Source organism: Channa argus, chromosome 11 (genome assembly GCF_033026475.1).
Source record: "Channa argus isolate prfri chromosome 11, Channa argus male v1.0, whole genome shotgun sequence".
Lineage (NCBI taxonomy): Eukaryota > Metazoa > Chordata > Actinopteri > Anabantiformes > Channidae > Channa > Channa argus.
In genome coordinates this window covers 27,387,848-27,402,226 of record NC_090207.1, presented here as the reverse complement: position 1 = coordinate 27,402,226, position 14,379 = coordinate 27,387,848, and the positions used below count along the sequence as shown (strand labels likewise).

The following is a 14,379-nucleotide window of genomic DNA, read 5'->3' as shown; positions in this document are numbered from 1 at the left end:
CAAATTGGATTTTATAACCTCCTTCTCCTACCCAATCTGTGTGACTGTACTGGGTATGATTATGCGTCAAACAGTCATCAGAAGAATCCTCAATTCAGTTGACATCAAGTGTAGCTGATCTCTTAGGCACACATTTAAACTCTTTGGGTCATAGTCAGGCTAATCATATTTACATACTAACGTCACATAAAATTTTACTGCATATCATGTCCTTGTCATGCAACTATCACATAGTGTGATTGGTCATTAACCCATATCTATGTAAACATGGTCAATACACAATACAGTAATTTGAAATGTAGAATGAAAAGGTTTTCTGATCTTTTGATAGTTCTGTCTTTCAGCCAGCAGAGGGCCCCAAAACAATCTAAACATTCGACTGTGGTTTCTGATGCAAAACATTCCTATCCCAAGTCAATAAATGATTATAGACCTGTAGCATTAATTTTAATCATTGACATTGACATCATCACAATGAATAAAGTTAAAAATATAACCGCTTTTGAACCCACTGTAATTTGAATATAGAACCGATAGGTAGGTCCAGGATATCATTATAACCCTCCACAGTTTGATCTATAAGCACCAAAAAGGAAGCGGGAATAATGTTAAACAGTTGTTTGTGGATTTAACACCATACGGCTCCACCCGATGTAAAGACACTTAACGAACAGTGTAGTTTTCATTCTGTTAGATTTTACTTGACTCAGAGATTGAGAGGAAACAGACATTTCCTATATCTGACCACAGTATCAACTGGCTCACCACAGGGCTGTGTTCTCTCTCTCATGTTATACCCTGTTGACTGTATCTGACTTTGTATCTGAGAGTTTGAGAACTCAAAATGAGACTTTAAAATTTTATCTTCACACGTCTGGAAAAGAGTGACCAGCTATCTATATTCGCTCAGAATTTTCCTTATTGATGACTTGTTGAGCCAAAGAAATTGCACCTGCAACCAACTTGACAGATTATTGGCTGATTTCAAAGGGAGTTCACAGATTGACTGGTATCATGGCTCATTAATCTCCTAACCACTGTCTGACCTGAACAGCAGTCCACTCTCACTATCAGCACTGACAGCCTGACTATGCAGCAAAAAGCCTTTCTCTCTCTCTCCATCATCTCTTCAACACTGAGATGCACCATTCACATACTGGAAACACAAGTATAAATTCCTTCGTCAAAGCTATAACCACATTCTTATCAGTCGCTCTCAGGTGGTCAGTGCTAGATTTTCCCTGTTTCATTCCCAAATTCCTCTCAATATGTTTTAGCTTTGCTTTCATTTATTCATTATTTACCATTACATGTTTATACTGTTTGTTCACTGTTTTCTTTATTATTAGGGTGTTCTCATGGTTATTTTGCATGTATGTTAGGATGGGTATATATGTTTTTTCTACAAACGAATTAATGTGTCTGTTTTATGCATTTTCATTTTCCACTGTATTCATGAATATTGTATTTCTCTGACCTGAGGAGAGTTTGATCTCCAGGGCTGTGCGAATAAGAGCCATCAGGGTGGAGGTGAAGTGGACAGTGTTGTCATCAGCAATGGGCATGTTCATTTTGACGAGGCGCTAAGGAGAAGAGATAAGTGATAGATGATAAACCTGACAGAGTAACAGCAACGATCAAAATATACAATCCACCTAGAGAAATCAGTCTGTGTGCTGCTAAGAATAAATGTTCTCCATGGATTCATTCTTTTACTATACAGTAACTTAAAGTTGCTCAGCAAAGATTTTTTTGTTTGGTAAGGTTTGCCACTTTACAACGATGACTCAGTTCAGCACACAAAAAGCCTTCTCTACAAGTACGAAGAGAGGTGACAAAGTAGACATTCACATTCACTGCTATTGGCTACAGTATGTACTACGCTGCAAGTCAAAGTGCACTGGCGCAAGACCAGGAAGAAGGTGAGAGAAGGCATGTAACGCATAACCATGAAGGTGCCCGGCAGTCGCAGGAGCTCGACTCTGTAGTTCCCACCCTAACAGTCATCAACTTGGAGTTGAGGGAGTTGAGTATGCTCTATGTGAATAGTGGCAGCTAGCAATACAAATATCCATTTCACCAAGCTTGGAAAGCCTTAGCAGGAAGAATTCAAGAGTTTAAACAGGACTAATGGCACCACTAAATGCATACATAATTCTGTGGGGTTGCTGCTGAAAGAGTTGAGCTCCCCTGAACACAAAAAAGCATTCACCTACATGTGCGACCATTGGCAGTGCGTAAAGTAAGAAAGACCAGAGTCAGAATGAGATGGGAATGGAGAGCTGAGTGGCAAACACGCACACATACACACAAGTAAAATCATGCTAATTTGGACACTCACTGACCCACACAAACAAACCACAGGCTGCTAGGCATTTCTAAAGACATAAGCTGCATGAGAATTCAGGGTGAACAAGATCTTAAAGAATAAAAACATTAGCTGGATCATATTTAAAAACATTTGTGCCCACATTAACTTTGGATTGCATGGCATTGTTTACACCTGGCATCAACATCTAACCTGTATCTGGATTTGTTATATGAAAATAACATAATGTCTGCATTCACATCTGCTATAATTATATAGAATTTGCTTGTTAGTAGATGCCAACATGCAAATTTGGAGAGTTGGTGGACATATCAAGAAACATAGTTGACATAGTTGCAGCACTTATATACTTACACAGACAAATACACGCACAAGCACACACATGCACACACCCACAAACACACACACACCCACACACACACAAAACACATACTTCCAACAGTGGGTAGACTGAGATGACATGATATGAAAGAAAGAATGAAAGGGGCAAGCACACAGAAGTGAAACGTACACAGAAGGTTTTCCCCATGGAAAAGCTGTTACATATACACGCCAAGACCTGCTTTCACACAAATGCACACATGCACTCACACACACACACACACACACACACACACACACACACACACACACACACACACAGACTGCTCCACAAAAAAAACATCCCAAGTAGGGGGTACCATTCAGAGGAAATTGTGACATTAGGAAGCAAATTACCTCCTTGAACAATATATATTCATTAACATAACTAATTAGTCTTATTAACAATGTCTTCTTATTTCAGCTCTATGTTGTTATCATTAGTTATAGGTTGTAACCCACATACAGTTGGGTGCAAAAGCATCCCCTTATTTTGAAGTGGCAAAATGAGTAACACGTGTTTTTTTTTTCATAAACATAATATTAAATGCAAATTCAGCTAGTGCAAATGTTCTTTCATCCGGGAAAAAAAAACTGGTAACAGTGTATCAAAAACTTTTTATATATTATATTAATGTAACCCCTTGCATCCCCCTAAATAATTTAATTTAAAAAAATAATACATTTCTGATGAAGGAACATTTGTACCAGCTAAATGTGCAATAAATATATTATGTTAATATGAAAATCTGCCATTTTAAAATAAGACAAAGAAAACATTTTCAACCAACTGTCATTAGCTATGCTCAGAGAAACAGTATACACAGTAAAAATGAAGTTGGGGCTTTTACCAAAAATATGTGTGCTAGTAAAAAAAAGGCAAGAAACACTGCAGGGCACAGACATTGGCTTGAGTTCACGCCAATGGAAGAAAGGCTGTCGAGCACAGGGAGGAAGGTAGAACAAGAGGAGGGTCTACCTTGTAGGCGATTCTTGGTGGACATTTCTTTCCCAAACCTAAGGGTGGGGACATGTGGAGCAGCATCTGATACATATCGAGGTACTTGATACGGCCACTTCACATGGAAGGAAATCAAAAATAAACAAAATGCAGACAGAGAGGGATGGGGAGTTAGAGAAAGAGTAGAGGATCAAGGGGAACAAATAAACAAACAAGAGAATAATGGAAAAGAAAAACAGAAATCTGTTGTTAATAGATTTCCTAGAGTGGGATGTAAGGTGGATGCCATCCTTGGCCACTGTTTCAGGGCACAGGATGCATCACTGTGGTGCTTAAGATCCCTGAGAGGAAACATGATATGGTAAGGAACGCATTTGATGGGAGAGGGGAGGAGAAGAGAGAAAATGGGTTGACCTAACACACATTATGCTGATGAGAGGGAAGAGAAATGACAGCGTTGTAACAGGGATGTCTGCCTCAGCATGCTTACAGACATCCCACTGGTATTCCAACCAGGTTGCACAGAGACAAAGGTTTCAATGCCAGCCTGAGCTCTTGTTTGGGTCTTTTACTCATAGCTTGGCTCTCCCTGTAGCAGACACACTTAAAAAAATATAAAATTAAAAATCTTTGTAAATTTTTGTAAATATTTCTTTGCTATTAGGACTTCTCTAATGGAAAATGGAAGTAAAATGTGTCTGTCATCAAGACTTTATAGACAGGAGAAAGTAGGCATGGCAGGCAGCATGCTGCATAATGCAATGGCTTTGAAAGCTTTGTTTCCACTCCGCCATCATCAACCAAAGCCAGTCAGTTTGGATGGGTGGGTGCTAGTGTAAAGGCGATTTCATTGGTGCACAGCCATTCAGTTAAAAGTTGTTTCTGGCATAGAGATACACAAAGCACCCTAGTGACGGAAATGTCAGGTATTTGCAAACCTTGTATGCTACCCTATTAGGGCAGTTCTTTCCTAAGCCAAGGGGGGGTGAGATAACACGTAACAAATTGTACATATCCTTATAGGAAATCCGGCCACTGTGAAAAAGAACAAGCACATACATAAACAGATGTTCAGGACAGCTTGTAATAAAAAACTGGTCATCAGTGGGCTGACTGCATACAACAATGTATAGGAATGCGGCCTGTTTTATAAGGCTTCACTCAGTCACCTTAGTCTCTAATGGGGAAGAAAGGAATAAGGTTAGGTTGGGTTCCCTTTTATGGATTTCTGTAAACACTAGAGAGGAAGCTTGAACATACCATGCAGCTGGGTCATACTCTGCCCAAACACGGATGAACTCATCGAGATGATGAGGCCCAAGGATGGAGGAATCTCGGGTTAGGTACTCAAAGTTATCCATTATGACAGCCACAAACAGGTTCAGCATCTGGAACACAGAGATTTTTTTAATAAACAGCAGTGATAGCAGCCTTCTCAAAATACAGAACTAAAATAAACTGAAAAAACTAGTGATCGTGTTTTAGCAAATCAGCTCGCTTTGCAAGCTGCCTAAGTTGGCCAGCTAGATAAAAAAGCTATTAAGACTATTTAGAGCTAACATGCTCCTGCGTGATGTGATCATTATCAAACAGTAAAATGAAAGCTTTACATTAGGATCCTGTCTGCATCAGTGACAGTAAATGTTGCAGTGCTGCACTATAGCTTTGCTACTTAGAGTGTGTTGTGAATATATATGTCTTCCCTGTGACCTGAAAGTCTCAGGTCAGCAGTTAAAGTTGTTACCATAAAGATGTGTTTCAGTACTGACCAGGAAGGAGCAGAGGAAGATAAAGGACACAAAGTAGAAGTAGGCAAAATCACTCCCACAATCTTTCCCATGGAATCCTGATCGCTGGTCACAAACTCGGTGACTTAAACATGACAACATGATCTCATGCCAGGCCTCACCAGTTGCACTCCTGATAACCACAAAAAAAGTCAGAGGCTCTGATTAAAGAAATATTAAGCCTGGTTGATAATTTCATTATACCTGAGTGAAGTTACTTTATTGCCTCTTTGGCCAAAAATTTTGTTTAAAGATATGCTATTTCTCAATTGTGTATTACGGTCATCATCATAGCTGACATCCAGGTGTTTACAGAAATTCAAAGCGAATGATTTAACTTTCAAGCATTTACTGTATCTGTGTGACAGAACAGTTGTTCTTAACTTTTGAGAAAGTTCTGCTATTGACTACAGCTTGTTACCATTTCCTGCCACCGCCTTTTAAGTTTAGGTCAAAAAGAAAGCTTGCTTTACAATGATTGTTTGATGTGATATGAAACTACAGCTACCTTTACATTGCTCATACTCACTAATGACAAACTGCTGCAAATTGGCTTTATGAAATCAAAAGACTAGTATTTATATAAACCAGGGAAAGGGTATATTTTGTTTGGACTGATAACCTGGAAATTAGCTGTGCAAAAAGTGAAAGAGTCTGAATACCTGAACAGAAGCATGAGAGCTTGGAAGAAAGTGCGGAAGTTATTGTGGTGATTAATAGCTGTGTCCTCATTTAGCTCAATGTTACCGAACACCTACAGCAGAGACAAAATGTGAGAAATGAATCTGTGCTGTTTTAAAAATGTACAATGTTTACTTTCATGCCTGAGCATTTTATTGGTAAACCCAACTGCTGTATAAATAACATGGTTTCTGTATCCACAGCAGAATAGCATCACACACCTGCATCCCGATGATGGCATAAATAAAGAACAGCATAGCAATCAGCAGGCAAACATAAGGTAGGGCCTAAAGGGAACAACAGGAAACCAAAACACACTGAATTATTAATATTCATTCTTCATTATTTGAACCAGAATCGAGTTGATGGGTTCGTGAAAATGTGACCATTTGTGTGAGCACCTTAAAGGACTGGACGAAGGTCCAAAGCAGGATACGGATGGTGTAACCCTGCCTTAGGAGTTTAATAAGCCGTGCAGCTCTGAACAGCCTCAGGAAGCTCAGGTTCAGCAGCCTGTCCTGTAAGACAATTGGGATATTAAACACTTGCCAACCAAAATACCCTTATGACCCAGAAATAAACCCACACTTATATTACTTAAATTATGACTGTAAATCACAAATTATCCTGAAAGAGCATTCAGTATCAAATCTGCAAAAGGGTGAGTTTTGCCTTTTGCCTTCAGGACTGCCCAATCTTTTTTTGTTTTGTTTAACAAACTGCTGGAAACAATTCCCTAGAGATTTTGGTCAATAATGGCATGATACTGTAGCATCATGAAGTTGCTGCAGATTCACTGGCTGCACATAAATGGTAAATGTCTGCATTTTTCTACCTATTGTCACTCAAAGTGCTTTACACTCTTTCTTATTCACCCATTCACATTCACACACCGATGGGGGAAATGCTATAAACCTGGCCAACACTCACCAGGCATTTAAACAATGCTCAATTATTACTAAGGGCCACAGCATGTGTCTAGGAAATATCACCCACACATTACAGCACCAGCTCGATACAAGGCTGGACAGATCCATGTTTTCTTATGTCAAATTCTGACCCATCCATTCAAATGTCACTCTTCTGCAAACCTCATTTGTAACAAGTGGTTATCTGAGTTGCTGTTGCCTTTCTATAAGTTTGAATCTTCCTAGCCAGTATCTTATCACATCTGGCATAAACAAGGGATTTTTACCCCGAGAACTGCCAGTTACTGGATTTTTTTTTTCAGACCATTCTTTGAACTATAGTGATGGTTGTGTGTGTAATTCCCAGAAGATCAACAGTTTCTGAAATACTCAGACCAGTCCATGCGACACCAACAACCTTCCCACAATTAAAGTCACTTAAATTACATTTCTTCTCCAATCTGATGCTCAGTATGAACATGTCTACATGCTTAAATGCACTCAGTTGTTGATATGTGATTAGCTGATTAGATATTGGAACAATGAGCAGTTAAACAGGTGTACCTAACAATGTGGCCGATAAGTGCGTGTGTGTCAGTACAAACAGTCTGATGCTATGGCCTTATGCTTATTGTACCTTTAGTATGTGACAATAAGATCAATGCAAACAAATAAAAGACTTCATATAAAAAAAGGTGACCAAACTGTTATAATTCAATCATAAAGATTATATGAAAATATCCCAGTATATGTGTGTTTCTATATATTTTTTGGATTTAGGTTTATGATGGCAAATTTTTGGTGGTAACCGAGTCGAGAAGACAGAGTTCTGGGTAATGCTGAATGTGTTACATAATGTTTTTTTTATTGTGATTGTTTTTTACTTTCATTTGTCATTGTGATTTACACAAAAATGACGTGGGAGCTTCATACATGCACAATGAAGGATTATGGTCACATTCTCTGTATAAAGCAAGGTACATATTTGAAAAGGATTAAAGTATCACTATTGTTTTTTTTTACTCTTCCGAACACAATGCTGGACAAAATTGTATATATCAAAAGGTTCTCCTTGTCATTGTTATTCCAAACAGGTTAGTCAGTGGCAACTGGACTTTATTTTAGTTCTTGAAGATGTTTAATGTCTCATCCAAAAGGCTTCACCCGTTATTATCAAATTGCCTCAAGCTCAAATGACCCTTGCTCAACAAAAGTGGCCTATGGCATCACTTTTCAATTACTTACAATGCAGTTCTTTCATCACTTCAGTCATTCACAGTCCAAATGCAGTCCTCAATAGCCACAGCCCCATTTTCCAACTATCCCTGCACTACTGACTACTGACTGACCAAACCCACCTGCAGATATATCCAGGTAAAAAATTGTGGGTAGGGCAATAAATGGAAAACAAACAGGGCTGGGGTCCTTGAGGACCTTAAATAGGTTCCACTGCTCTAACACAAGTAACACACATTAAAGAAGGGTGGGACAATAACCCCCAGACAATCATCAAGTGTCAACGATCCTACACATCAGTTCATATGCCTGCTTCTCTGAGTTGGTCAGATATAATGAGGCCTTTTGGATGAGAGGTGAAACATCTTCAAGGACTACAACCAAGACCAGTTGCCAAAAAAAAAGCACTTTTAAGGAAGCCATTATGCGAGCTAAGAGCATAGAAAGGCAACAGAAAGTCACTTACTGTTGTCTAGTGATGTGTTGGACCAGAATATGGCAACGTCGTTGAGAACAATCAACAAGATGAGAATGTAAAAGAGAGAAACCATACAGAAAGATATAAAAAGAATTTAAGAGAGAAAGAGTAGAGAATGAGGAAATAAGAACAGCAGAAAGGTCAACAAATAAACAAAATACTTGCTCACAATTCTACCATGCTTTTTTCATCTAAAGCTGTTAGGTTCCCTGGACCACTGCCAAGATTGTTACTGATGTAGCTAGTTAGCTTGTTTGCATAAAACATGGTCTACAGACTGTCCTAGCTGATTACCATGACAGAAGTGTTGTGTGAACTCAGAAAGGTTTGGAAGGGTGCTCTTACATTGATTTCAGTCACCAAGATGTCAGTGATGCTCCCCAGGACTGTCACAAAATCAAACACATTCCAGGCATCCTTTAGGTAGTTCTGAAAAACAATTGTTGAAAACCATTAGTTGTTTACATTACTCAGGACATTTAGAGTTTCTACATAAATTGTACTCACCAGAGGCCCAAAAGCAATGATCTTGAGGATACATTCCAGTGAGAACAGAGTGGTGAAGACTATGTTGAGGTTCTTCAGCATTGCTTCATAGAACTCTGGAGCTCCATGGAACTAAAGGATGGGAGTAATTGGGGTTTAAAATTACACTGATGCTGATTTTATTTTAAATTTTTATACGGTGGCTTGCAGGAACAGTTTGACATTTTGTAGTCTTTTGCTTTCTTGAGTTACATGAAATAATCAACATCAGTACCTCTCATATCTGACAGTTATGTATGAATCTAGAGCAAGCAGCTGTTTACTTTAACTTAAAGTTGCGTAATAATCATAACCAAAGAAAAACAACTTTCGAATTGAAATGTTTGTTTTTGCTGAAAACTGAATCGAAGCTGAACTATTCAAAAATAGCTAAAAGGTTTACTATAAAAATGTGAAAAAACAATTTAAAAAAAGAGCATAAAATAGTAGCATAAAAATCCTGGAAACTGTAGAAAAGTAATCGCTCCGTACAAAGTTTAACTCTAAAGAATTTTTAAACTGACGATTTCAAAACATCATGTTAATGTTGAATCTTTGAAGTATGCAGAACCATTTACATCTCATCATTATAAAGGTTATAAACTGATCAGACTTTGCCTCGCAAAATGTGAAAAATTATTAGTCCTGTTAAAAAAAATGTAAAAACTGTGAGCGCCAGAGGGCTTCACTGATATGGTGATAGACTTTATTTGATGATACTCAATAAAATGAAAGCAGGGCTGCAATTTTAAAACAGCCCCCATTTGTGATTTGAGGTAAATTTATGGACCTCCATTATAATCGGGTCCCATGGGACTTTCGGACAGCACTCTCTCCGCTTCTGCCTATATACTGAAAGAACCGTAAGTCACAGTCACTAGTCACCATTCTGCAATACACACTAATGGAGAAGTAGAACATTTTCCAAAAAGTACCTAGAACAGAAACTTTGTTATTCAAAATCTGTGAAAGATATTAAAAAGCAGAATAAAAGATAGCTAAATGTGTTGTGATTTGCTGAAAATTTGAATGGTCTTTCCATTCTTTAGAAAGTATTTAAGTGCCAAATAACATGAGAACATGGCAATCAGAAGAAAAAGTAGAAATAATAATAATAATAATAAAGATTAGGATTTCATAAACTGAGAAAAAATGCAAAACAGGGAAATTAAAGTTGTGAAATTCTCCAGCTTAAAAATGGAGAGGGACCATCTTACGTTATCAGTTTGCAAGTCTGCAGGGATGAATTTGTGGAATTCATACAAGTTGTATTCCCTTTTTTTAAACAATTTACAAACCATCCCAATTGTTTTGAAAATGTGAAACAATTGGACTGTTGTACAGATTAAACAATATCTGACTTTTAGTGAAATGGTTAAAAAAAATTCTCAAAATGTCAAACTACCCGAACTAATGAATTAAATCATAAAATAGCTGAAAAAAAATGCATTAAATCTATATTGTATTTATTAAGAAAGTTCTTACCTTCATCATGAGTACCACCGTGTTGAGAGCAATCATGATCATGATGGAGTACTCGAATGGAGCTGATACTACAAACTTCCACATTCTGTACTGAAAGGATTGTGTGTTCTCAGGCATGTAGCGTGTCAGTGGTTTGGCATTTATGGCAAAGTCAATACAAGCCCTCTGTAAGACAGAAAAAACACCTCTCCTTCACTGTGATCATTATTTAAAAAGTTTTAAAAAAGGTTCAGTTTTTATTAACTGTGGACAATTGATAATAAAGTAGTAAGTAACATTATGTTCTAGAAGCCAAAAAGGAGCACATATTGAACTGGAATACATGGAGTTCACAAAACATTGGGTACTTTAGCTGTGTACAACTACTGGAGGATGAAGTCATTTGCAAAAAAGAATTATCTTAAGCAAAGTTAAGTTAATTTTATTGTGTCTGAAAGCATCAATTAAACTCTCTAAAAGGTTGCAATAGGTGTTGTGTTGGCTTGGGTTTTTGATGACTGCAGTGAGAACAGCATATCATATCATTCATATTCATATTGTTTTATCATTATTTTTATATTTCCTAAGTTCTCTTGAATGTATGTACTGTAAACATCGGCATTTGTTATACTTATGTACTCATTTATTTAGGCTTTTCCATCAACTTTGAGATTTGTTAACAAATGTAAAGTGCTTTATACATAAACTGAATTATTATTAATTTATTTATTTATTTTTTACATTTGCATGTGTATGTATTTACACAATTTTTACCATTTTGGCTCTCTACACCACTACAATGAATTTAAAAATGTATTCACAGATCCCTAATTATGGTGGCTTTGACACTGTTCTGTTTCATAGTTATAGGTTTGCTACTGCCAGTTTTGTTAATAAAACATTTTAAACAAATTATGACAACTCACAAACAAATTTTACATTAAGCTCATCCAAATGTGTTTTTCGTAACTAAAAATGGTTGGAGGTCTATGAGTAAAATAAGTGTAATTCTTACTAAACCATAAACAACCATTCAGCTTTATTTTTTCTCTCCTACCATAGCTATAACCATTCAGTTCATCAATTTGGTAATTCTTCACACTGCTGCACATTGTGTGTATTGTGTTGGTAAATCTAATGTAATTTACTTTGATTTGCAGACTAAGATAAGTTCTCATAGTTGGTGAGTTAAAAGAGCAACAAACTACTATTATCTACTACCTACTATCAGGGTATTATATATTTTATGTTGATTGAAAGTGTGATTGTGTATGTGCTAAATTATTCTATTTAGCATGGAAACTACGCAACTGTGTGTAGAACTGTTAGATCAGCCATCAAAGTGCAAAAAGGCTGCAAATAGCAGCAGAGTGGCAGCATGAAAGAGACATTATCACTATGGAATAATGTTTCCTTGTTTTTTCAGTCTGCCCAACTGACTTAAGTTTAAACTGATATGAACTGCCCTGTATGAGTCTACACACAATCTACTACACACGCTACTACACTTCTACTGTGTACTGTGTACCACAGTGTATAGTAGAAATGACAATAAAAGCCACTTGACTTGACTTGACTTGACTTGACATGCATGCCCTCTTTTCTCACGTCACTGTTTATTTCTAAATCAGCTGTGTTATTATTACTATTTTCAAACTCATTTTAATGGGCTCTTTGTCTCCAATTTGTAATTCAGTAATCTCATTATAAAACAGAATTTGAAGCTGTAAATACAGAATTATCACTTATTAGTAAACCTCCAGCGTGATTCCCTATATGTGTAAAACAAATTGTTTGTTTTGTTTATAACATGTTTGTATACCCAAATATGAGCCTATACTTGGACAATTTAACATACGTTATTTGCTTTGGTTTTGATTCGTTTGATGAGTCAAAAGTAAAATTTCTGGAGCACACTATATGGACCCTCTACCACTTTAGAAGTGATAGAGCACTTCCCCGGTGTTAAGTGTGGAGAAGGAAAAGGTTTTAGAACAAACAGAGATTATACTAGGGTAGTCATATTTTAAGGGTATCCAAATAACTAAATAAGAAAGTCAACAGAGATAAAGATGGCAGTTTAGTGCAGAAGAGACTTCCTGTCCAAACAAGGTACAGCCTAAAGTTTTTCTGTCATCACTACTCTTTACCTCATTCTTCTCCAAGCTACACTCAGACAAGGCCTTGTCTCCTTGTTCCTGGAAGGTGATGATGATCAGAGCAACAAAGATGTTGACAAAGAAGAAAGGGAAAACCACAAAGTAGACCACATAGAAGATGGACATTTCTATCCTGTAGCCTGGACTAGGACCTTGATCTTCAAATGTGGCATCCACAGAGTGCTTCAAGACACTGCAAAAAGAGTACAGCACAACACAACAATTAGGGAATGAGACACAGTATCATATTCCGCTCTGTAATGTTATAACCCCCCAACAAACAAAAAAATATATAACTCCTGAAAAGCTGTTTGAGAATGTTTAATAATAATAATAATCCTTTTGCTTAGGGCTTTTTTCAGTACCAGTGTTTAAATACTGGTGTCGGCCAAAATTGCAAAAAATAGGTGTATATGATTTTCTGTGTATGAGCATATAATGAGAGATTATAATAATACAGAAACCTAATACTCTACATTTGGTGACTGTGGCTCAGGAGGGAGAGCAGTCATCCACCAACTCCCAGGTTATCTGTTCAATTCCTGGGTAGTTGCTCCCGGTAAGTATAGGCCAGCTACGTAGAAGCTCCCCCATTGATGTGTGATTATGAGTTTGAATGGGTGAATGAAAAACATTGTAAAGCGCTTTGGGTACCAACAAGGTAAGAGCACTATATAAGTGCAGACCATTTACATCTAAGCTCTCGTAAATACTTTATAACAAATAGAAATACCACTTCAAAATCTTTACTCAAATGTAAATACTAATTATTTGCTCTAAAATCTTTTTAAAGTACAAAAGTACAAGTATTTCACTAAGAAAACTATATATTTTAATTGTATTGAATTTGTTGATTACATACATCTAAATGTCTTAAAAGGATAGGGGATTTACTTCTTAATTTGAACCTTAAATGAATCATCTTTTCAGGTTCCAAATGCATCACAGATGGGAATAGTTTAACTATGACTATGTCATTCTACACTTACGTTGGCCAGCCCTCCCCAGTGGATACAGTGAATAAGGTCAGGAAGGCCCACAGCACATTGTCGTAATGGAACTCGTATTTTTTCCACTCTCTGGGCATGGCAGCAACCTCATCTTTATCATAGTCTAGGAACTGTCCTCTGAAAGTGATAAAAGCATACTGTACATAAAACTGAGTGGTGTTACAAGGTATTAACCACATTAAAATTTGACAGTCTATAATTCTATAGTTTCCCAAATACAAAATAAGGAAGTTGGGAATTTTTGACCAACTTGCAGTCCTTCTCCAGGCCCTTGGATTCATCTGTGCAGTAGAAGAATTTTCCTTTGAAGAGCTGAACTGCAATGACTGCAAAGATGAACATGAAGAGGATATAAACGATGAGGATGTTCAGCACATTCTTCAAAGAGTTCACCACACAGTCGAACACTGCCTGAGGAAACAAACAAGCATATACACAAAATAAATTTCGGAATTAAGTAGAAAATGATTTCTGAATTACG

General features: G+C 37.1%; 1 protein-coding gene across 1 annotated transcript in view; it reads right to left on the bottom strand.

Annotated features, from left to right (window-relative positions):
* The window catches only part of cacna1ba (calcium channel, voltage-dependent, N type, alpha 1B subunit, a), a 156,159-nt gene that overhangs the window by 36,678 nt on the left and 105,102 nt on the right, over window positions 1-14,379 (bottom strand). The window contains exons 30-43 of the mRNA XM_067520853.1: window positions 14,149-14,309; window positions 13,878-14,015; window positions 12,880-13,081; window positions 10,751-10,915; window positions 9,248-9,358; window positions 9,086-9,169; window positions 8,729-8,734; window positions 6,520-6,636; window positions 6,340-6,405; window positions 6,100-6,191; window positions 5,420-5,570; window positions 4,911-5,038; window positions 4,589-4,685; window positions 1,478-1,583 (exon numbers count right to left, since the gene is read on the bottom strand). Coding sequence (XP_067376954.1) covers window positions 1,478-1,583; window positions 4,589-4,685; window positions 4,911-5,038; window positions 5,420-5,570; window positions 6,100-6,191; window positions 6,340-6,405; window positions 6,520-6,636; window positions 8,729-8,734; window positions 9,086-9,169; window positions 9,248-9,358; window positions 10,751-10,915; window positions 12,880-13,081; window positions 13,878-14,015; window positions 14,149-14,309 — 1,624 coding nt within the window. The remainder of the gene's footprint in view (window positions 1-1,477; window positions 1,584-4,588; window positions 4,686-4,910; window positions 5,039-5,419; window positions 5,571-6,099; window positions 6,192-6,339; window positions 6,406-6,519; window positions 6,637-8,728; window positions 8,735-9,085; window positions 9,170-9,247; window positions 9,359-10,750; window positions 10,916-12,879; window positions 13,082-13,877; window positions 14,016-14,148; window positions 14,310-14,379) is intronic.